Source organism: Ambystoma mexicanum, chromosome 10, assembly GCF_040938575.1.
Source record: "Ambystoma mexicanum isolate Mex_15411 chromosome 10, UKY_AmexF1_1, whole genome shotgun sequence".
Taxonomy (NCBI): Eukaryota; Metazoa; Chordata; class Amphibia; order Caudata; family Ambystomatidae; genus Ambystoma; species Ambystoma mexicanum.
The window spans coordinates 417,483,790-417,507,625 of record NC_090932.1 but is presented as its reverse complement, the minus strand read 5'-3'; the positions used below and the strand labels follow the sequence as shown (position 1 = coordinate 417,507,625).

At 47.8% G+C, this 23,836-nt stretch overlaps 1 protein-coding gene across 1 annotated transcript in view; it reads right to left on the bottom strand.

Annotated features, from left to right (window-relative positions):
- The window catches only part of DAW1 (dynein assembly factor with WD repeats 1), a 328,433-nt gene that overhangs the window by 129,560 nt on the left and 175,037 nt on the right, over positions 1-23,836 (bottom strand). Inside the window, exon 10 of the mRNA XM_069617981.1 lies at positions 10,184-10,298. Within this exon, the coding sequence (XP_069474082.1) occupies positions 10,184-10,298 (115 nt within the window). The remainder of the gene's footprint in view (positions 1-10,183; positions 10,299-23,836) is intronic.

The following is a 23,836-nucleotide window of genomic DNA, read 5'->3' as shown; positions in this document are numbered from 1 at the left end:
GTCAGGGTTCTCCCGTAGGGTCTGGTCAGTTTCCGCGAGGTCAGCTATAATCGCTTGACAAATTGTTTGCCACTCTAATAGAGTAACATCACTTTTGCAAGACAGAGCTTCCCTTACCGCTGCAAAGCCTCCTCTCTCCGGCGCTTCCAAGCATTTTCTGTACAGAGCTAGTACTTTCCAAGTTACTGTGGTCTTCATTGAGGTTAGACCTAGCTCCATTCGGAGTGCCTGTATAGGAGTGCTTTTTGGAACCCGCAATACTCACTTCTAAAACTTCTCCTCGATGGCAGACCAGTTCTTAGCGTCAATTGAAACAGTTTCCACTCCATATGTTAATACAGGGAGTACTTTCATATGATATAAAATGATGAGCTGGTTTAATGAGAAACTGCAGAATCTTTTCAAGAGCAATTTTCCTTGGCTTGCTAGGTTTCTCGCTTTTGATTTTAGAAGATCGACCTTGGTAAATCGCTTCTACTCATGTTCAGGCATATGCCCAGGTATATGAATGACTTGACCTGTGGGATTTTCTTGCCCCTTAGCTGCCAAGTGTTGCCTCTCATCCGTCGGCTTGCTGGCTCTGCACCAAAAGCCACGATCCTTGATTTATTTGGATTTATGTTGAGGCCGTTTAACTCCACATAATTTTGAAGGGCCTCCAACTGGCGCTGTAAACCTACTGCGGTCTGGTCTAACAAGATCACGTTGTCGGCGTACAGCAGACGTATCTTCACCCCTCAGATCTTTAGCGGGTAGCACCTGATGTTGATAAAGGCATCGTCAACTTTCTATATGAACAAGTTAAAAAGCTTGGGGGCTAGTGGGTAGCCCTGTTTCAACCCTTTGTTGGTTTGGATCTCCTTTGTCAACATGCCTGATCTGTCCATTCTTCTTCTCGTTGAGGTTCCTGAGTGGAAGTCCTGGATTACTTCTAGTGTGTTAGATGGGCAACCCTTCTCGTGCAATTTTGTCCATAATCTCGAACGATAGACTGTCTAAAGCTGCCGTCAGATCAATAAAGGCCATGTAGATGTTATTTCCCCCTTTTTGTTCCGCCTGGGCTTTAAAGATGTTAATGAGGAAGATGTTCAAAGGTGTTCCGACTCCCTTAATAAACCCGGCCTGCCATGGATCCCTGTGGTTGGTGTCGGTGCTCCATTTTCCCAAAGTCTTCAAGACCAAAAAGGACGAATACCTTTCCCACAATGTCAAGCAACGCTATGGAATGGTAAATGCTTGCATCTATCCGCTCTCCTTTTTTATAGATCGGTATGGTTACAGCTTTTTCCCCAAGATGATGGTAATTCTCGTCTTCCCATAATGTGTGTGAAAAGGGACATTAGAAACTTGGGCCATAGTACTGGGTACAACTTCAGCATGGCGTTGGTTAGCCCATCTAGCCCAGGCGCTCTCAAATTATTTAATTTCTCGATTGCCTCCTTGACTGCCTCAAAATCTATACCTAATTGATCCCATGAGCTGTTTGCCCCTTGAAATGGTGGAAATGGGGTCAAAGAATTTAGAAAAGTATGAGATCCAGGTTGCTGCAGCGATCGGGTTGGAAACCAGCACCTCCTGGGGAGTGTGCAGGGTGTTGATGATGGACTAGATCTTGGACATGTTCTTGGATCTGATTAGGTGTAGCATAGTTTCGACATCTAGCCTCAAAATGTCCTTTACCCAGGGCCTTGGCCAGTTCCTGTAATGTTGCCTTAGTTTTGCTGTTTTGATTGATGATGAGGTGGTACCTTCTTTTTTTAACGCACATATCGGGTGGGTGATGGTTTTCTTTTTCTCCCAAATAGCCAAGTCGAAGGTGTGTCGGATATAGCCTTGCTTGACAGATAAAGACATCTTATGCCGAACTGCGCTCAACAGACAGAGGTATCGACAAAATATGCAAAGCCCATTTGCCTGCACCCAAGTACTGCCATCTTATAATAGTCATAGCCTCACATAACAAGAGTATGCAAAGTATAACATGGCACTGCCAGTAGTTGCCGTTATCTACCAAGGGCAGCCCCAAACGTCCAAGTACTGCCATACCAGATGAAGCCAGATATGCAAGATATGGTTATCATATTCAAGTCTCGAATGTCCTGGTGCTGTCATATGCAGCCTCAAAGGCCCAGGAACTGCCTTTTCAATCTAGGTAACACCTCATCATGTACCAAGTGCAGTCTAGTATAGCCATGCACACTTATCGTATGCTCGGGAACAACCATTTAATATGCAGCTTGGGCAGAAGGTGGCAGTTCTGGAGAAAAACACTAAACCTAGGAATGGTCCGCTGTACTGGACATATGTAGCTCCCAACCACATACCCAGCCCTGGATGCATGCATCTCACTGCTGCCTTCTGATGCACTCACGCTGTATGGCAGTGTTGGGAGGGGGCGACAGGACCTAAAGCACATTGCAGATGGTGGTGACTATCAGATGACAGCACAGACCCAATCCTCTAAACAGGCTTGGATACAGGTATGGTCTGGACCATCCATGGTGCCTCGCACAGCAAGAAGGTGAGGGCAGCACTGGGACGAGGTACCCCCTTAGGAGGACACACCTTCTGCATGCTCCTCCACCCAGACCAGCCCGCTCCGTCAGTCCAAACATACGATGCGCCACCAGGACATGCCTCCCCCTGGCTCTGGGAGCGCACAGTGACAATGCTGCCATCCACATGTGGCCTATGTGGTCCTTATGGTCTAGTGTGGGGTTGTTGTGGTGGTAGGAGGAGGGGGGTGAGGGTGTGTTTGGGAGTTGTGGTGGGAGGGGGAGAGGGTGGTGGGGGGTTTGTTTTTTTACGTTTAAACCTTCAATTCAAATACACTGGTTGTTCATCTAAAAAAAACAGAGTGGACATTCATCATTGCACATGTCTCATTTTATATTGCACAGTGTACATGTATCCCCACACCCAGTTCTCGATGTCTGACATCCTCACACCCTCTGCTGACTTGTGTGTGTCAGAAATATTGTCCAATCAATGCTTGCCTCATGGCACGTCCCTCCTGTGCATCGGCACCGTGATGCTGTCCTGCCCCTTCTTCCTCCTCCTCCTCCCCTTCATCATCAGGTGGTAGCAGTTCCATGTCAGGAGGCTGGGGCACGTTCCGACGGATGCACATATTGTGCAGCATTACACATGCCGTGTTGATCTTGGACACCTTCTCATGGCTGAAGATGAGTGCCCCACCCGACCGGCTGAGGCAACGAAATCGTGCCTTCAACAGGCCAAAGGTCTGCTCAATCACCACACGTGTACGGGTATGCGAATGATTGTAGTCCTCCTCGTGCCTGTTCTGTGGGTTTCAGACAGGGGTCATGAGCCACAGCTTCAAGGGATAGCCACCATCACATGCATGATAGGGGAATGAAGGTAAGTGTTTGTACATTCATGGCGGACAACTAAACTAGTCTTACATGGCAGCAGGTGATTTCTGCCCATACGCACATGTCCCTGGATGCATTGACCCCATTTCTGGCCCCGCTATGTGTCCTGTGCAATGGAATGATGAAGGGGTTAGCATCTTCAAGATGGTTTATGGTGTGCACTCGCATCTTGTTGCATGTGCATCGTATATGCATGCAGCAGTCTTGGGTAAAATCATTGATGTGCTGTGTTCTGTGAGATTTGGTAGTAGGGAGTGTTGGCTGTAGTCTGTAGCATATTCGTCATTCTGCACTGATCAGTAGCATGGTGACTTGCAGCACTCCTATGGGTGTGCGGAACCAGTGACACGCTGTGGTATCCCTGTTAAGCTCACTTCAATGCACTCCCAGGGATGACAGTCCTGTGTGGTTATATGCTGGAGGCAGCGACATAGTGCATATGCAGTGCATACTGCAGGAAGCCCTTACGGTGTGTGAGGGCCGCCGATGAGTGGTGCATGTGTTGTTGAATGCGGCCTGGTTACCCATTAGTCCTGTAGTGTTAGGTGTCGGCCTTACTTCATCACTGTGGGATTTGGTAGTCATGTGCCGTTCTGCTTGCTTTGGGGCACAGTGGTCGGTGAGGTGCACATCGTGCACTGGCTTCAACATTTCCACCCAGGTGGTGTATGCATCTACCCATCTCCCCCCCTTCCCACCCAGGTGGAGTATGCATCTCCACCCCTTCCCACCCAGGTGGAGTATGCAGCCACCCACCACACAACCCTGATGCACTGCCATGGCCCAGTCAGGCAACTCGCCAAACAGCCAGGCACGTCGCCCAGCATGTCGCTCCATATAGCGTGGAGTTTCTCAGGAGCAAAGAGTCATGAGTTGATCCTGGATATGGGGCACAGCAATGTGTGATGATCTTGCTGGCGTTGCATGCCATCTGCACGTTGATGGAGTGGTATTGCTTGCGGTTGCGATACGCCACCTCCATGGCATGCGGGACCACCAACTCCACATGGGTGCAGTCGAGTGCATCTATACAATTTGGCATGCCTGCCAGTGCATGGAAGGCAACTTTTGTATCGAATATCTCCTGTGGAGTCCGTGTTAGGGATATGTAGTCCCTTGTGTGCTCAAGGAGGGTATCCAGCACTTGGGTCAGTATCCGGGAGAATAAGGGTTGTGATATGCCATGCATGTGCCCCACTGTGTGCTGATAGGTGCCAGTGGCAAGGAAGTGGAGCACAGCCACTACCTTCAGTAGAGGGGGTGTGGCGGTGCATATTTCTATGAGGCTCACTATGTCGTCATGTATCAAGTCCACTATGGTGGTGATGGTGTCACGGTCAAGCTGGTACAGGGTGTGGATCTGCGCTGGTGTACAGTTGAAGGGGTGGCTCGGATGCGAGGGATTGGGGGCTGCCGGCGTGTATCCTCTGTGGTGGGGGCTGTGGTTGTTGTTGCTGCTGCTTTGCAAGCAGGGCCTCCAGCTCCAGTAGTGTTGCTACTATTGGTATCATCTTGGTGTGGGAGGGGGGTGTGGTGTGTGGGTGTGCTCCATTTGTGCTGTGCCAGACTCCACTGCCTCCACCTGTGCCGATTGTGTGCACCTGTGGCTCTTGGAAACACTGCTCAGGGTTCTTAACACCTTCTCGGAGATGCCAGTATTTACTCCATGCCGGTAAGGTACTTTTCAGCCTTCAGTAGGCCGTTATTTTCAGGTCCGAATGGCTTGTGATCAGCTCCGGTTTACGGCATGCCGGTAATGCCAGCATGTTGTGTAGCGCACGCGCGCCTGGACCGCTATTTACGGCATCGTAATATACGATGCCGTAAATAGCGGTCTGGTTGGTCAGAATAGCCCGTAGTGGTAAGCGATGCCAGTAATCCTTTACCGGCATTGTTTTCACCTTACCTCCAACCTCGGAATGACCCCCTGTGGGATGTTTCAACCCACGCATCCAAGACATTCAACATCATTGTGCATTACTGACATGGGAAACATCATAATGGCTGCTGGAAAGCATGCTGCTGGCCAGAAATCACCAGAAAGTGCGCAGTGAGAACCTGACAGACAGACTGCCATCTTCTTTTGCCTCTGTCAGTGTTAATACAGGAGACCATTGCCAGCCCCATCCTTTGGCTGCCCACAGAACAAAAGCAGACAAAGGAATACAGAGCTGTTCAACAATTAATTTTCTTGATTGTCAAAATTGCTAAAATCATGGGCATGAAACCACCAAAAAAATCCAACTTCTGGTTGGGTGTTCTACATTACTCTACTGCCGAATCCACATCAATACAATGTTAGCAAGGATCATATGCTATCAAGTAAAATCTCCTTTTTGAAATGTATGTCATTTAAGGCAGCTGTCAAAAATGGGTGCAATACCGGTGCCCGCCACTGACCTGCGCTAGCAATCTAAATTCTGACAGGAGACTTGTATTTCAGGAGCTAAACAGTGAACCTGAGTTAGCTGGGACTTCAAAGGCTTGCTTGTCCATGAGAAGTCTTCACAACTGGTCATCTCAGCAAGAAGGCAGGAAATCACAAGGTTCTGTTAATCAAATGGAGAGTGGCACCCTGGACTGATGCCCTGTTAGCAGGAAAAACCAGACAAAGGATTCCTTCAGCTGAATAGGGTATGCTGATTTTGGGTGTGAACTGTCAACATTGCTCTGGGGGAAGGCAAGACATCTGATCTCCGAGTCAAGCCAAGTTTCTAGGGGCGGGGACAAACCAATGGGTGTACTGCAGTGGAGGCAAATGTAGGTTTTATTAAATTGCTTATAAAATATTGTATCAAGTTGACACAAAAAATGTACAATTTGGGGATTCATAATATGAAAGATGCACCCACGATTTGAGACTAAGCTGGACGTTGTGGGATGTAATTATTAATATTGTAACATCTGTGTTTATGCTAAAGACCTCAAAACTTACTGTAATATGCCCAGAGAGGGTGTGTACCTCCGTGTCAGATTTGATGAAAAACCAATATGACAAAACCTACTAATAGCACAAAATGTTGTCATTTCTGAACCCAAGCTCGTATCAACATGTGACTTGAACCGAACTGTACCTTAGGCAATCTGTCATGCAATTTAGGCAATATTAACAAGTTGTGTTTCTTGTAATTATGTGTTTTTTATGAAAAAGAAGATATGCTGTACGGAGACAAAGGGGAGTGTCCTTTCCTTGAGCCCTAAAGATGATACCTGATGACTCATTCTGACTCACAATTCCCTTCTCCAGACAGGTCACTGTAAATTCTTTAACCTATCAGGATCCTCAGAGGGTTGGGCATAGAAAGTCAGCCTTTCCACCCACTTTCAAAAGACATAAAAAGAACCACTGAGACCCAGATAGGGGCATTCATTTTCCACTCTTTAAATTGATTTCTGCGCAGCACACTGCCCGACCATATCCAGACTCCAGATAGACTCCAGAACTTGAAGCAGAGAGGCCTGAACCAAAAGTTGAATCCCTCTCAGCAGGCCTCAGAATCCAGCAACCTAACTAAACTATTCAACAGCTGTTTTGATTCTGGCTAGAACGCTGTGCCAGAACCACATCCAGACTGCTGTGCCGTGCCGATAGCAGACCCAGACCAGACCGCTGTGAGCAGAACCAGTGCCAGAGACTGTCCGGAGAGAGAACCGCAGCCCAAACCGGACCAGATCCGTGACCCGGTTGCATTCCTTCCAAAATTAGGAGCGAGTATCCAGCCAGAACTTTACAGAACCAATCTCTTAGTCTAAAGTGATCCTTTCCCATCCATTTCAACCCAATTAGAACTGCATAGAAATCGTGTGTCCATCCTGTGATTTCAAAGCTGTAAAAGTGTCATCTGTCATTCTGAAATCTTGACTTCATTTCTGAAAAACGACCTCCACAAAAACGTCCGTATCTTTTGAACCGTATGTCCTAGAAGCGAGATTTAACTGTCATTTTAAAGCTTAGAATCTAAGCTTTCCATCAGACTGAAATAGTATTTGAGTAATCGCCATCAACGCACTCGGAAAAAGTGCCACGAATTGCAATTTGACTCAATTTCACCACTTGTAAAAATAGCTGCTTCTTGCTTTCCACTGCTGAAATTCGTTTTCACTCTGATAATCATTCATGAATCATTGCTAGTGTTGACCTGAACTAATTCAAAGTAGCTATCACCTACCCTGAATCTCCTATAGGGAATTAAAATCATTTTTTTAGCATATTTTTCACTTCATTGCAATCACATTTAAAAGCATTTGGCCTGTGTTTTAAAATCATCCCTGTTTCTCTAAGCTTGCTGGGGGAAGGGGAACTGAACTGCTTCTGATTGTATTACTGAAAACCTGTGTGCCCTCATTTCCATCTCTTCATATTGCATAGGGGGGGGAGTGAGTTGTCACAAAGGAAAAAGTGATCAGATTATCTCTTGTTGAAACCATATCCAGTTTATTTCTGTGCTGCATTCTTTCCATCATTGCTTTTCCTTTAAACCATACAAAGTATTCTCTGCTACCTTATCCTTTCTATACCAACTCCTAAGTAATTAAGGAATTGTGCTACTGTAATATTATCCATTGTTGATCACTGTTCATACTCATAAGTGTGCTATCAAATATTAATGTATTCATAAAAGTGTGAATATATATAATAGTTTAATTTGCAAAACAACCTACTTCTTGGCTCAGTGAGGTCAGGGGGATTCAAAGAGAGGGGCGTTATATAAGGGTTCATCATCCAGATTTACGAACTTGACATAAAAATATATAAATAAGGGCTTCCATTGGGCATTGCAGACTAGGCATTGATTTAGTGGGATTGCTAGATTGAAGTCACTTACACCCCTCTGTGTCTTGGGTTAGGGTAAGTGAAGAGGTGTGAGGCACCAGAATAATCTGGCCCTGCTTACCCTAAGCATGACATTTCAGGTCCTTACTTCTGTGAATCTAGATGCTAAGCACCAGCAACCATCTTTGTTGAGCCTCAGAGTGGAAGGACTAGAAATCCAAAACGGATGAGGTAACAGTACATGTTAGGGGTTGGTTTCCGGGAAAATTGGGGTTTTCCGGTGTATAAATTCAGTTTAAAATATTGTCTCAGGCGGGTTCTGGATTACCAAAGAAATTAGAATACAAAAATGGGATTTTGGTGCTAAGGTTCCTTCTATGTGGATGCTTTCAAAGTCTGTTTTTAGGAACTTTGGGATGCACACCTGGCATTACAGAGAACTGGCCCAACAAGCTGAGATGGAGATGCGGAGTGCAACAGGTAGTTAGGTTAAAGTGCAGGTGTAGTCTGGTCGGAGAGTACCAGAGCTTTGTGCTTGCATGAGATCTGGAACATTCTAGAACGTTGAAGATGTGCCATTGGACCATCTGAAAAGGAGCCCAGAGAACCAGACTACCCCACTAGGTGCTGTAGGAAATGTGAGGGTGTTGGATAGATAAGGCCATTGCCTTTAAATCTCTCTGCCTTAGGGAGGCCTAGACAGAAGTTCCTTGGGTGCAAGTAACCTATCCTTGAAACAAGCTGTGGTGCAGTACTGCGACTGGGTGAGGGAGTTGGGAGCACCCTTCAAGGTTTAGGGAAAACCAAGTCCCTTTTGACGGGAACCCCAATTGTTTTGTTTACCTATTTTTTTTAGAATAAACGTTGAAACCTATTGGTTGTTGTCTTGGGACACAATGAACACTTCGTCATGCCAGCCTTTTACATTTGCCTGGACTCTCACTATTTCCTACTTCCTACGTAGGTCTCCCTACGAGACGTTCACACAGAAGCACACATTCACGTAACAGGAAAAGGCAGTGAAACATTGGGAGGAAAATGGGGGGTGGGGGGGAGAACATCAGCTGGCTAACGAGGCCCTAGCAAGTACAGACAGGAAGAAACGAGAGGGTACGTTTGGCCAAAAGCAGGACTTAATGTTAAGACCCAGACTTGAAGTGGTTAAGCCCTCAGGCATAGGAGGGACAGACACAGTGTGGTGTCAAGACGAGGACGAGCACAGACGCAGAGAGGTGGGAAAAAGGGTAGGAGATTCTCTTAAGAGCAGCTCCTGTAAAAACTCAATGGAGGAAAAAAAAAAATCAGACTTCCTAAACAGACAAATGGAAAATAAGAGTAGACCATAAGAAAAGCAGAGGAGGAGACACCGGAGAAGTGATGAAGGTTATGGCTACCCCTTTAAACTCTGGACGGCGAGTAGAGGAGAAGCAGCAGGGAGGGCATTAAGGTACAAGGGTGCAGGAACCCCTTTAGATCTGAAACGATGCACCAAGGAGAATTAGAAAAGTGAAGACCAAAGATGAGTGTGGGAACCCCTTAAAGTTGGGGTCTGAGACAACCGCAAAGGAGCTTGAGATTTGAAACTATAAAGAAGGTTTTATTAAAAACTGTAGGTCTGATACCTCTTACAAGGGGATTTCCCATCAAATGCAAGTTACTGCAAGTAAGGGGCCAAAAATAAAAGGTCCTTTGACTTCAGTCATTGAGCAGCAAGTGTGCGTGCCTGCTCTTGTGTGAAGATGGAAGCAAACCTTAGACTAGCGCATTATGGTAAAAGGCACATCCGTTTAGGTTTACAGCAGGCCTATGCGCTCCACAAAGAATTTGCCAGGTGGACAAGGAGTATGCAGAAAGTGCACATTGAGCTATGTCTTCACCCAATTACTTGTATTTGCCATCATTTCCAAATTGCTCTAGAAATGTAAACTTCTATTTGCTAAAATAAAGCTAGACTAAAAATGCTGTATAAGTCAATAATGTATTACCAAATGGGGAGACAATTTAGATTGCTTACCATCAGCAGATGCAGTTGCAACAAACTGTCCAGTATAATCAAAGCAGACATCCAATACTTCGTCTTCATGGCCGGTCAACGATGCTATACACTTGCCATTTGCAGCATCCCACAACTTCAATTGGAAAGAGAAAGAAATGCAAAGTCACAATATAAGCAAGACGGCACACATTGGGACTGCAATAGTTTTATTGCTTGGTTATATTTCTTTTAGAACAGCCATTCAAGGAGCCGGTTCAGGGCACATGTCACAATATTTGGGCTTGTGAGGTAATGTCAAATATTCTGTGTCTTAAATGAAAAGATTGTAACAGGCATATATTGTAAAGACTGGAGGAGGGAATCTGTACTTCTGCCCCCTATGTGGTAGGGTAAAGGCACAGAACAACCCCAGCAAGGCTCTCAATTTGGTAAAAGTGGCAAGCAGCCAGGCTTAAGCTTTCATGAGGTATTGCAAGCAGGTTCTCAAGTACAGTGCTTCCCCAAAGCCCCCCACACAGGAATTTCCACACTGTTAGGTGAAAACACAGCTTCTTTATATAAAGAAAGGTTTACTACTTCTACCAACAGTATATACACATACATAATAATTTGTACATGGAATACTTATTCAGAGAATGGTAAATATATACACTAGGTGGTACCACACACTATTCAGTAAGAACTGCACTAACTGCAGACAGTTAAAAATGGCAGGTGAATTCTTAAATAAGGCGTAACCAGCATATAATAGGAAAGAAAGACAGCTAAGTTATGAACAGTGGCAGAATGCTTTCTTTAGACTAGTGAAGTAATTCAGAGTGAGGATCCCCCCCACCTGGGCAACCTGTAATAGAAAAGTTAGGGAGTATTTTATGTTGTCTTTTACTTTTACAATATTGTGCAACAACCTTGTGCTTTCCTTAAAAGGTTCTACCACCCCCAAAGTACCAGAGAGGCTGTAGGAGAACAGGATCCAAGACGAATCTGGGACCTGTGGACAACTCCTGAGGCTAAAATATGCTCTTCCTAGTCACAGTACCTTTGGTGCTTTGGCAGGCAAAGTGGCAGAGTTTCTCGGCTTTACTCAACGATTTCCTGCGAGGATGGACCCCCTTTGGAAGAAGGAGCCACTGGGATGAGTCCAAGAATAAAAAGGAACCAAAGTCTTTCGGAATGGCAGCAGTTTGGCTCTTTGCAGTGCTCTCCTTTGGTCAACGATTTTTCTCACTGTAGAAGCCAAGTGAAGAAGAAACTTGCTGGTCTCCCTTAAAGGCTTGGTGGATGAATATCCCTAGTATCCTTCGGTGAATTCTAGCGGCGACGGGTGCATAGGTAATTTTTTGTGTCAGGTTTTGTAATATTGCGGTTTTCCAACTTTCGGTTCTTTGGTGCTGCAGCGGCAGCACAGACCTCTGGACGGCTTCTGGCGACCTGGACTCTACCTCGGACCCTCACCAAGTCTGGACCCTTGGGACAACTCAGACAGCTTCTGGTGGCTGCACCCAATGACTATGGGCTCTCCCCAGAAGGAAAAAAAGTGGTGACCGCAAGGTTGTCCTTTGAAATGTTCTTGGGCAGTTTGGAACTTTTGCAGCTCTGGGTGTCCAGCAGCACTATGACAGGGTACCCCCTCTTCTGGTGGTAGACAGCAACGACTTCCAGCGGTCATGAAACGCACCTCTGGACCCTGGGCGACACAATGGACTTCTCTAACTCGAGATGTCCGGCACTCCTCTTCTGGACTTCAAAGTCCCCTTCTCCGGACGGCGGGCATACAGGACTGGCTTCCAGGATACTTCGATGAAGATTAGCAGTTTTCCTCAATGGTCCCTCGTAGCTCGGGGAGAGGTCTCCTCTGCAGGTCCTCTCTGGATCAGTCCTTGGGAGACACAACAGCTTTTGGATTGTTGAAGAAATGCAGCAGCAGACTTCTCCTCCAGCTGGGCTTCAAGGAGCAGTTTTTTTTTGCTAAGCTTTGACTTCAGCTACTGAGCAAATTGGTAAATGAGAGGTCCCCAGATATACACATCTGTGCCTCATTCACTCTGCCTGAGCCAGTCTCAGTCAGCCAATCACACACTAGGGCATTCATGCAGGCAGGCAGCCAATCAGGCTCATAGGCATTCAGGCCATTCACTCCACCCAGACACCCATAACAAAAGATGTGGATTGGCGCAAGTACCCAGCCTTTCTGCACACTACACTGCATTCATATCAGTTTCTGGCAGGGCTGTCTCATTCATTGTCTCTGAAACCAGACACCCACAGCAGAGAATGTGAATTCACTTCAGACTCCATTCACAAAGGTCCCACCCCTAGAGTGTACCCTCAACACACAACACCTGAGAAGGCTCCAGTCAGCCTGACAGGAGGCAGCTCCAGAGCCAGATCTGGTGTTTCCACCAACAGACATTCAGGAGGAAGGGACAGAGTCAGGGCTTCCCAGGACTTTGGGAAACAAGGTAAAAGGCAATGGAAACCAAGAGGCCAGAGGGGCCAGCTTGCCTCCTATCAGGAATTCATGGATTCCTATGGCAGGGCCTTGGTGTACCAAAATGGAGGATACTCCGAGCAACTGTCAAGTCAGCATGTAGCTGCCACCAGCCCATACCCTGCTCTGTGTGCAACACACAGGTGCCTAAGAACACACATAAAGGGTACAAGGGTGTACCCCCAGCCATGTGTGCCATAAGGGTATGCCATGGGTGATGTTCACCAAAAGAAAAGAATGAAGAGCTGCACTGCCAGAGGTCCATGCTTGACCTCAGTGACAGAAAACAGAGGAAACACACAGAGAAGTGGTAGGACCTGGACAGGAGGCCCTGTCTCTCCATAAGGCATTTCCAGCATCACACATGATGGGTAGGACTTTTCTGAAGGCTCTGCAAAGCCATTTGTTAGTAGCCAGTTTTGTCAACTTTATGTCAATGTCTTCAGTTCTGATCTTCTGCAGAAGATCTTACTGTATGTTGGTTCACTTAAATGCGAATTATAGGATTAGAAAGTTCACCTTGCTGAACAATGGAGCACAAACCAGAATAGCTAAGGACAATAGGCAAGATTGTGTCACTGTACATCTGCTACAGGTATTAAAAAGGCAGATGGCTCCTTACCCCCAACAGTACCTACGTGCCCATACAGACGAATATGGAGTGCCTATGTCGGACTACTAGCAACAGTGCAATTTGGTGAGCTCTGGGGAGCATGCTGTCACTTTTGCAGCCTAAAGATAGCCATACCACCAACCTATTTAGAATAATAAGTCTTCCCAGGAAGCAACATATGGTGCCACAGCCAGGAGGAGACTGTGTGGTTGGGTAGGAATCTGTGCCCTTTTGCTGGGTACACCATGTGTTGCATGCAGCAGTGGAACAGGTGGGAATTTACTTTGGTGAAAATATTCAAGTGCTGGGATCATGCGTTCTGATGTATGCAAGATCTAACGGAATATTCACTTTACATTGCACACTACCTGGGACTAAAGACTACTTTCTACCTGCCAGTAAACCAACCAGTGGCTTGCAATGATCCACCAAATTCCAGCTTTGATTCCTTAAGAAGACATGAAGCGACCATTATGGTCATTTTAAAGTAGATTCAATTAGAGCTGTGCCTTTCTCATACATGTAGCACATCTCTAAGAAGAGTACAAGGGTTAACCAAAAATGAATTTACAATACCTGCAGAGGTTTTATGTTATGTCTTTTCGAACTGTTTAACAGCATAAGATACAAACTCACAAAGGACCATTCCATTTAAAGTGCACGCTCCACTTAAGAGATGGGGAAAGGGGCTGCCTGTTAAAAACATTGTTTTAAAGTCTTCATAATAGGACAAAGATCATGTAGAATATTGGGTTAGAACTTAATTTTGTTTAGCAGCAATATTAGGTGATAAAGCACACCTATTCTTCCTACTCATCCCCCCCCCCCAAACACTAGAGGCCACCATTCCCGAACATGGCCACATCACACACTTTTTTCCTTCCGTATTACTCTATACAGTAGCAAATGTTACCCATCTGCCGCGATTTACTGGCAAACTCAAAATCAGATCTACACAAGCTTGGGCCAATCTCAAGAAGGCGGTTTAATTCCTGCATAGCTCTCAACCGTCAACTCCAACTTCATATTGTCATGTTTTTCAAGCATTCGATCAACACTGGTTTACGGGCTCATTGAAGTACTTTTTGAATTATGTTGTTTCTTTCATTTTCAATTTAGCAACTTCTAGTTTGCAATGTAAAGGATGGCACAGAAAACCCTTTGATTCTTGATACAGTTCAAGGGATTTTCTTTTCTTTGTGGGGCCTAGAGCCTTCCTGCTCTCATCTGCCCACAACCCTCCTCCCTAACTCAGGTATACATAACCCTGGGTTAGTAACCAAGATCTAAAAAAAGCTTACTTAGCCTTGTTAGGAATTCCTAAATTGCAGGCTTTCCAAGCTCCCCTAGGTACTTCCAAGCTGTCCCTACTAAGGTTAGTGTTCTAATGGGATTTTGGATAGTGTGGTGTGGTTACTCACTATGATTTAGTCTCTTTCGATCACGTCCACTCACCTTTTCTACTCTCACTACCACTCCATCCTTACTCCTCCAACCAAATCTCTGTGCCTTAGATGTTTTCACTCCTACTCCTCTCCTCCACCCTTTGATGTAACCACTCCTACTACACTACATTCTCCCCTTCTACTCCTACACCTACACCTCCTACCACTGAAACACTCTCCTTCGCCCAGCATCATTCACTCCTTACACTAACTTCAGTCACTCACCACACAAAACCACCTTTGCTCCTAAGCCAAAACCTCACCTGTTCCAACAATCCCCACCAGAAGACGCTGCTCCTTCCTTCCTCCTGCTGGTCTCTTGGACATCCTTCACCTCTACTTCTCACCTCACCCGAAAAATGCACATTTCCTGCTTCCTATTCCTCCCTTAAATACCCCTGCCTCCTTTGGGATTGGTTACTTCTCCCTTTAAAATATGTACAGCTCTGCAAGCACCAGGATGTGTACGTGCATGGCAAAGTTTTGAAAAGGGGGTTAAGTTCTGGCCAATGTCTACGCATCAGTTCTCGGCGTAAAGTCCATGGTGGCATACCAGGTTTGCTGTGACTGTTACCTTTTTCTGTTCTGTTCTCCCGGACTATTCCGGTAAGTTTCAGGCAGTGTTCCTGGTGGATTAGCAGGTCATGCCTGCAGACTCGTAACTTGTGTTGCTTCGCTAATTGGATGCGTGGCTGCAGTGGTGGTCTCTGTGTGGGACTGTGGCAGCTCTTCTACGTCCATTTCAGTCACTCGAAGCATGGAGTACTGAAGCTGATCCTGTCATAGGCATTCTCTGTCCTATGTTCTCACGTTGATATTTTATGCAAGTAAGACAAATATTTGCAAGCATTTGTGCTTAGCGGCAAGGCTGGAGAGAAGGGTCTGCAAGTGTTAAGAAATATTTCTCTTTAGGCAACTTTCCCTCCATACTTTCCAAGGACCCCCAATCTTTTTGCTTTGTTTTTGAATCTGTTCTGACTTTTTGAAGGGAAGTAAAGCCTTCATCTTCACTTCCCTTTTGCTAATTTATCATGGGGAAACGGATCAGTCCTTCAGAGTATCAGTACTGGGAAAATAGGTTTCCGTTTAATCGTTTAGATCTTTGTAACTTTTTAACATTGCATACTGCACCTTACAAATGGATCCTCGTTGCACTGCATTGTATCACCCCAGCTTTTTACACTTGGGATTTTTGGTTGCTTTTATACATGCCTAAAAACAAGCTGTTGGCTGCAGATGACATGCATTACTCACCGTAACAGCATTTCTGATGATTGTATCTGCTTAGATTCACATGATGTGCATATGGTCCGACATCCAGTGGTTACCGCAGAGTATTGCATCTTGTCCTTCGGGGACCGAAAGGGGATGTCGGCATAGGCGTGTCTGTAACACTATCCCTATCGTGACGTATAGTGTACCCAAAATCTCACGCGCCGAGGTCCCTCCGATTGTATTTTCTCTGCCATGAGGGAGCCTAAGGCTATTGTGAGCGAGTACACGAAGAGAGAAAGTAAAAAGACGTCTATGTTCCTTCCACCCCAAGCAGGGAGGCAGGGAGGGCGCATGTGAATCTAAGCAGATACAATCATCAGAAATGCTATTACGGTGAGTAATGCATGTCTTCTGATACTTGTTAATCTGCTTAGAATCACATGCTGTGCATAGACTAGCGAGCAGTACCCGGAGTTGGAGGTGATATGATATGATACTATATATGATATGAGGTGGTGAGTTGTGAGAAGGAACAGTAGGGAAAGGATGTCTTAATACTGCTTGTCCCACCTGAGAATCAGATCTAGAATGAGTGTCTAGGCAATAGTGTTTTTTTAAAGGTGTGTAGTGAACTTCAGGTTTCCGCTTTGCAAATGGACTCTAGGGGAAAATTTGCAATTCATTCTATGGAAGCCCCAGTGCCCCGAGTAGAGTGTGCTCTAGGCTTGAACGGCAGTTCTCTCTTAGCAAGAGTGTAACAGTGTGACAATCCACCTTTAGAGACAGGATCCCCTTCTCTACCAGCTGCCACTGAAACGAAAAATGGTTTGTTTTCCTCAGTGGTTTCGTTCTTTCCAGGTAGAACATGACTGCCCTACGCACATCTAGTGTGTTTAGGCTTCTTTCGGCTATGCTAGTAGGATTCTGGAAAAAAGTGGATAGTTCGATCGATTGGTTCACATGGAACTTCCAAGATGAATTTAGGCACAAATCTGGGATTAGTGCGCAAAACTACCTTATCCCTGTGGACTGTAACAAAAGGGTCTACAACAGAAAAGGCCTGCAGTTCGCTATCCCTTCTAATAGAAGGGATAGCCACTAGGAAGGACGTCTTGAAAGTAAGGTCTTTTAGACTTGCTTCATGCATTCGCTCAAAGGGAGATCCCATGAGTCTGGTTAAAACCACATTTAGAGGAGCTGGGTGAAAAATGGGGGGGGATGAATCCTCTTAACCCCTTTCATAAAAGCTTTAATTACCGGTATTTTCCACCACAACACTTTCTGTTGTGACGTGGTGTAGGCCGAGAGAGCAGCAAGATGAACCTTTAGGGAATTGAAGACCAGTCCTGTGTCTAACAAATGGGTTAGGTACAGCACAATGTGTGTGGGTGAGCAATCGATGGGAATGACACCCTTGGTATTACACCAGATGACAAACCGTTTCCATTTGCTGGAATAGCAATAGCGGGTGTTAGGTTTCCTAGCTTCCCTGAGAATGTCCATGCATCTCTGAGGAAGCTGAAGGTGTCCAAACTCTATTACCTCAGGAGCCAGGCTGCTAAGTTCAGAGTTTGTGGGCATGGGTGTTGGGTCTCCCCCCCTGCCCAGAGACCACATGTTGTACAGGCAGGGTAGTTTTACTGATGGGGAGAGGGACATTTCCATTAGATGAGCGAACCAGGGTTGGCGGGCCCACATGGGGGCTATCAATATCATGGTGACTGGTTCCTGGTGCATCTTGTGCACTGTCTTGTTGAGAAGGGAGTCGGGGGGGGGGATAGAGCGTAAACAAATTTCCCTGACCATGTTATCCAGAGTCCGTTCCCCTTGGAGCGGTTCTGGGGGTACCTGGAGGCGTAGTCTTTGCATTGGGCGTTCTCCTGAGTTGCAAACTGGTCGATCTCTGGGAAGCCCCATTCTGCGAAGACGTTGGACACAATGTCTTCGTGCAGACGCCATTCGTATTCTATGGGCAGTGGGAAATCTCTGCTGAGCATGTCTGCTAGAAGATGAAGTTCCCCTGGAACGTGTTGGGACAACAGAAACATCTTGTGTTTGAGAGCCCACATCCAAATGTTTTGGGACAGCTTGGAGAGCCCTGGAGAGTGTGTGCCCCCTTGTTTGTTCAGGTAATACATGGCTGTGGTGCCGTCTGTCAGAACCAGCACCATCTTCCCTTGTAGTTGCGTTCGAAAGGCTTTCAGTGCCTTGAACACCGCTTATAGCTCTAGCGGATTTATATGGTTGGATGCTACTTGTGGGGACCACACTCCATGCGCTGTTTGCTGAAGCAGGTGAGCCACCACCCCGTGAGAGATGTATCTGTCGTGAGAGTGGCTTCAACTGAAGGGGTGGTGAAGGATTTCCGCTTCAAGAGGTTTACCCTCGACCACCACTACAGAGAACGAGGGCTGGCGAGACAACTACCAGATCTTCCCATTGTCCGTTGGCCTGACACCGCTGGCTGTTGAGCCACTCTTGCATGCGCAGCCGTGCGTGGGAAACCAAGTATATGCATGACGCCATCACACCTAGCAAGTGCATAGCTTTGCGTACCATCACCTCCATCCTGGCTACATATTGAAAAAGCATGTTCTGAAACCTCTCGTTGGAGGGGAAGATGAGGCCGTCCTTCGTCCAGATAAGAGTCCCCAGAAATTGTTTTACTTGACTGGGAACTAGACTGGATTTTTTCTCATTGATAGAGAATCCCAGACTGAATAGAATGTCTACGGTCTTCTGGGTGTTCAAAAAGCATGTGTCGCAAGAGTCCCCTGTTATGAGCCAGTCGTCGAGGTAAGGGTAAACCGGGACGGATAGTCTGCGCAGATGTGCTGCCACTACTGCCAGGACTTTGTAAACACCCTTGCCGAAGGGGAGCATCTTGAATTGGTAATGCCTGTTCTCCATCATAAACCTTAGATATTTCCTGTGCGCTGGCAACATTGAAATATGAAAGTATGCATCTTTCATGTCCAATGTTGCCATGTGGTCCCCCTGTTTCAACAGTGTGATCACCTCCTGTAGCGTTACCATACGAAACCTTTGAGGTTTAATACATTTGTTCGCTGGGCGCAGGTCTAGAACAGGGCACATGGCGAGCTCCTTTTTGGGTACAAGGAAGTACACTGAATAAATACCCTTGTTTACCTGAATAATAGGGACGGCTTCTATGGCGTTCTTTCCCAGCAGCGCTTCCACCTCTTCATTCAGGATCTGCAGATGGTCCAGCGAGAGGCGTCGTGAACGTGGCGGTCTGAACTGTGGTGGTCGGGCGAATTCCAAGTAGTACCCGTGGGCGACCGTCTTTATAACCCACTGGTCTGAAGTTATCCCCTCCCATGCCGCAAGGAAAGATGTTAAACGCCCCCTCGACCGGGGTGACTTGGGAGGGGACCTGGATCTGTTGGTAATTTCTGACCAGAGGCTGCGGCTCCTCTGGGATTGGGGCCTCTGCCGCGTCATTGACCCCATAGGTGGATAGTTGGCGGGGCTTCCTGATTTTTGTCCAGAGTTCCAGTTTCCTGTGTAGTAATTGTTTGGACCTGCACGGGACTGCCCTCGAAAGGACCGACGAGAACCGCCTCCCCTTTGGGGGGAAGGTTTTTGAGTTAGTTGTTGTAATGATTTAAGAGTCTCATGCTCTTTTCTCTGTCGAAAAAGGTGAAAGCGTCAACAGGACCGCTGAACATTTCGACAGAATCCTCTTATCTCGGAGATCAGCAGCCTTCCCCGCATCCGCAACAGCGTGTTGCGACTGGGCAATCCAAAAATAAGGGTGCTACCCCTAAATCGGGTTAACACGCCGAAGCACGATCATCCGGTCACCCTAAAGCCCCAGTAGGCCTGAAACCTACTCCTAGGCCTCCTAGCCTTTCCACAGGTGAAAAATCTACCGCTAGGCCCTCTATTGCCACGGTAGGCTGTAGAGCTACTGCTGACCCAATGACTCGCGCTGATTCAGCAGAGATTGAGGGATAGTGTTGTGAGGATTACTTTGGCGGTTGGGCTGACGCCTAAAATGGCATCAAAACGCGTGGAGTGTGCCGTCGGCAAGTCTAAAGACACGCCATGGCGCCCCACTACTCGCAAAACCTACGAGGAGAGTCGGGAGCCTCTGTCCAATACTCTTGGGGACAAATTTTGACGCCAAAGAGAGGAAGATGACCTTGTTCCCCCTTTTGGGCCCTTCCGGTTCATCGAAGTGGACCAGGGAGAAATTCGAAGGATGCATGGGCCGTCTAGATAGGATTGTCTCGCGTTCTGAGCAGCCTTCCCCTAAGAGATCTCATGAAGACCCTATTTTGGGGTCCGCTTAATGTTTCCAGGAAAATCTTGACTCTCAGCCTTCGGCTTCTGCCCACCATAAAGATGTGGTCCAGATAGACACTTACCAGGACATCTACGACGAGGAAGAAAACCCTTCCTTCATGCAGGACTACCCCGATGGCCAGGCGGATGCCATGGTCAACTGGGAAGAAACCCAGCAAGTGGACACTGAGCCATGGGCTCTCCCCACGCAAGATCAGGACACTGATGTCCTATGCCTCCCACCACTCTGGCCTGCCAGGCCTCGCCTGTAGACAATCAAATGGCCTTCAATGCCATTTTAAGGAAAGGCAGCAGAACACTTTCAGATCACCACCCAGGAGCCGGTACCCAGACAAGACTTTGTGGAAGACATTCTCAAAGAGAACCCCCCCCCCCTCAAGTTGAGACATTCCCCTCCTGAACTCTGTTAAGAGGAGGTTGGCCCACTCCCTGGTTACGCCAGCTTAGACACAGGCATGAATCCAAGAGTGGAAAAACTATTTCGGCCATCTCCTACGGACCCTCAATATATTAAAGGCCACTCCACCCCCGACTCCTTGGTAGTCACTGCCACCCGGAAACGAGCAGGGGTACCCCTTGCTACGGGGGAGGCACCTTCGGATAAGGAATCTAAGAGGTTGTACGCCTTAGGTAAGCGTGTTACCTCGGCAGCTGCATACACCACACGCATAGTGAATAACATCACGCTGCTTGCCAGTTATGCAGACGCACAATGGAACCTCGTAAAAGGTCTCCTGGAGGTCCCTGAACCCGCTAGGTCCAGACTTCTCACCATTGTGTGCGAGGGCAGGCAGGTAAATCATAATATGATCAAAAACACTCTTGACACTGCTGAGACAGCAGGCAGATCCCTGGCCCAGGGCACAATACTCAAGCGACACACTTGGCTATGCAACTCGGGGCTCAAGCCTGAAAAGCAGGCTGCCCTTATTAATAAACCCATAGAAGAGACCAATCTCTTCGGGAAAGCGGTCGACGATGCTCTGGAGACGGCCAAGAAACCCTCCCTGGGGGCAGATATCTGTTCCTAGGAAGGGCCACCCTAAATTGGATTCCCACGGGTGTCCTCTTTTGGGAAATGCATGGGGTTCCCTGTTTCCCTTGCTGGTTGCGACACCCTAGGCCCAAATCTGTAGGTTGCCCACATGAACAAAATGGGCAGTGGCGAATGGCTTGGGGTTCCCAGTCGGTTACCCTTTTCCTTTTGCGCCCCCGGTAGGTGCACCCACACATGTGAGGTACCGTTTTCATCGGGACACCTGTGGGAACGCGGGACGGTAGGCCATGTGTTGTTGGGGGCGTGTTTCGATGGGTGCGTCGAGCGAAATGTGTGGGAAAAGCGTTTTTCCCCCCACATTTCGGACTTTGCAGGGGTGTCTGGGTAAAAAAACCTGGGGCGATGTGCGCAAATCACACCTCTGCGGATTCCCACGGGTGTCCTCTTTTCGGAAATGCATGGGGCTCCCTGTTTTCCTCAGTGGCTTGGACACCCGAGGCCCATATCTGTATGTTGTGCCGGTCGGCAGAATGGCTGAGATTCCCCTCTGCAAACAGACTGGGGGTTGCTTGCGTTTTCGGCTTGCCCCTTGCCGGCCAGGTAGGTGCACCCACGCATGTGAGGTACCGTTTTCATCGGGACACCTGTGGGAACGCGGGACGGTAGGCCATGTGTTGTTGGGGGCGTGTTTCGATGGGTGCGTCGAGCGAAATGTGCGGAAAAAGTGTTTTTTTCCCCACATTTCGGACTTTGCAGGGGTGTCTGGGTAAAAAAACCTGTGGCGATGTGCGCAAACCACACCTCTGCGGATTCCCACGGGTGTCCTCTTTTCGGAAATGCATGGGGCTCCCTGTTTTCCTCGGTGGCTTGGACACCCGAGGCCCATATCTGTATGTTGTGCCGGTCGGCAGAATGGCTGAGATTCCCCTCTGCAAACAGACTGGGGGTTGCTTGCGTTTTCGGCTTGCCCCTTGCCAGCCAGGTAGGTGCACCCACGCATGTGAGGTACCGTTTTCATCGGGACACCTGTGGGAACGCGGGACGGTAGGCCTGTGTTGTTGGGGGCGTGTTTCGATGGGTGCGTCGAGCGAAATGTGCGGAAAAAGCGTTTTTTCCCCCACATTTCGGACTTTGCAGGGGTGTCTGGGTAAAAAAACCTGGGGCGATGTGTGCAAATCACACCTCTGCGGATTCCCACGGGTGTTCTCTTTTCAGAAATGCATGGGGTTCCCTGTTTTCCTCGGTGGCTTGGACACCCGAGGCCCATATCTGTATGATGTGAGAGTGTGACATTTCTGGTGTGAAAACAGACTTGGGGTTACTTGTGTTTTAGGCTTTCCCCTTGGCGGCCAGGTAGGTGCACCCACACATGTGGGGTACCGTTTTCATCGGGACACCTGTGGGAACGCGGGATGGTAGGCCATGTGTTGTTGGGGGCGTGTTTCGATGGGTGAGTCGAGCGAAATGTGAGGAAAATGCGTATTTTTTCCCACATTTCGGATTTTGCAGGGGTGTCTGGGTAATAAATTCTGGGGCGATTTGGGCATATCATACCTCTGCGGATTCCCACGGGTGTCCTCTTTTCGGAAATGCATGGGGCTCCCTGTTTTCCTCGGTGGCTTGGACACCCGAGGCCCATATCTGTATGTTGTGCCGGTCGGCAGAATGGCTGAGATTCCCCTCTGCAAACAGACTGGGGGTTGCTTGCGTTTTCGGCTTGCCCCTTGCCGGCCAGGTAGGTATGTGCACCCACGCATGTGAGGTACCGTTTTCATCGGGACACCTGTGGGAACGCGGGATGGTAGACCATGTGTTGTTGGGGGCTTGTTTCGATGGGTGCGTCGAGCAAAATGTGCGGAAAAAGCGTTTTTTCCCCCACATTTCGGACTTTGCAGGGGTGTCTGGGTAAAAAAACCTGGGGCGATGTGCGCAAACCACACCTCTGCGGATTCCCACGGGTGTCCTCTTTTCGGAAATGCATGGGGCTCCCTGTTTTCCTCGGTGGCTTGGACTCCCGAGGCCCATATCTGTATGTTGTGCCGGTCGGCAGAATGGCTGAGATTCCCCTCTGCAAACAGACTGGGGGTTGCTTGCATTTTCGGCTTGCCCCTTGCCGGCCAGGTAGGTGCACCCACGCATGTGAGGTACCGTTTTCATCGGGACACCTGTGGGAACGCGGGACGGTAGGCCATGTGTTGTTGGGGGCGTGTTTCGATGGGTGCGTCGAGCGAAATGTGCAGAAAAAGCGTTTTTTCCCCCACATTTCGGACTTTGCAGGGGTGTCTGGGTAAAAAAACCTGGGGCGATGTGCGCAAATCACACCTCTGCGGATTCCCACGGGTGTCCTCTTTTCGGAAATGCATGGGGTTCCCTGTTTTCCTCGGTGGCTTGGACACCCGAGGCCCATATCTGTATGATGTGAGAGTGTGACATTTCTGGTGTGAAAACAGACTTGGGGTTACTTGTGTTTTAGGCTTTCCCCTTGGCGGCCAGGTAGGTGCACCCACACATGTGAGGTACCGTTTTCATCGGGACACCTGTGGGAATGCGGGACAGTAGGCCATGTGTTGTTGGGGGC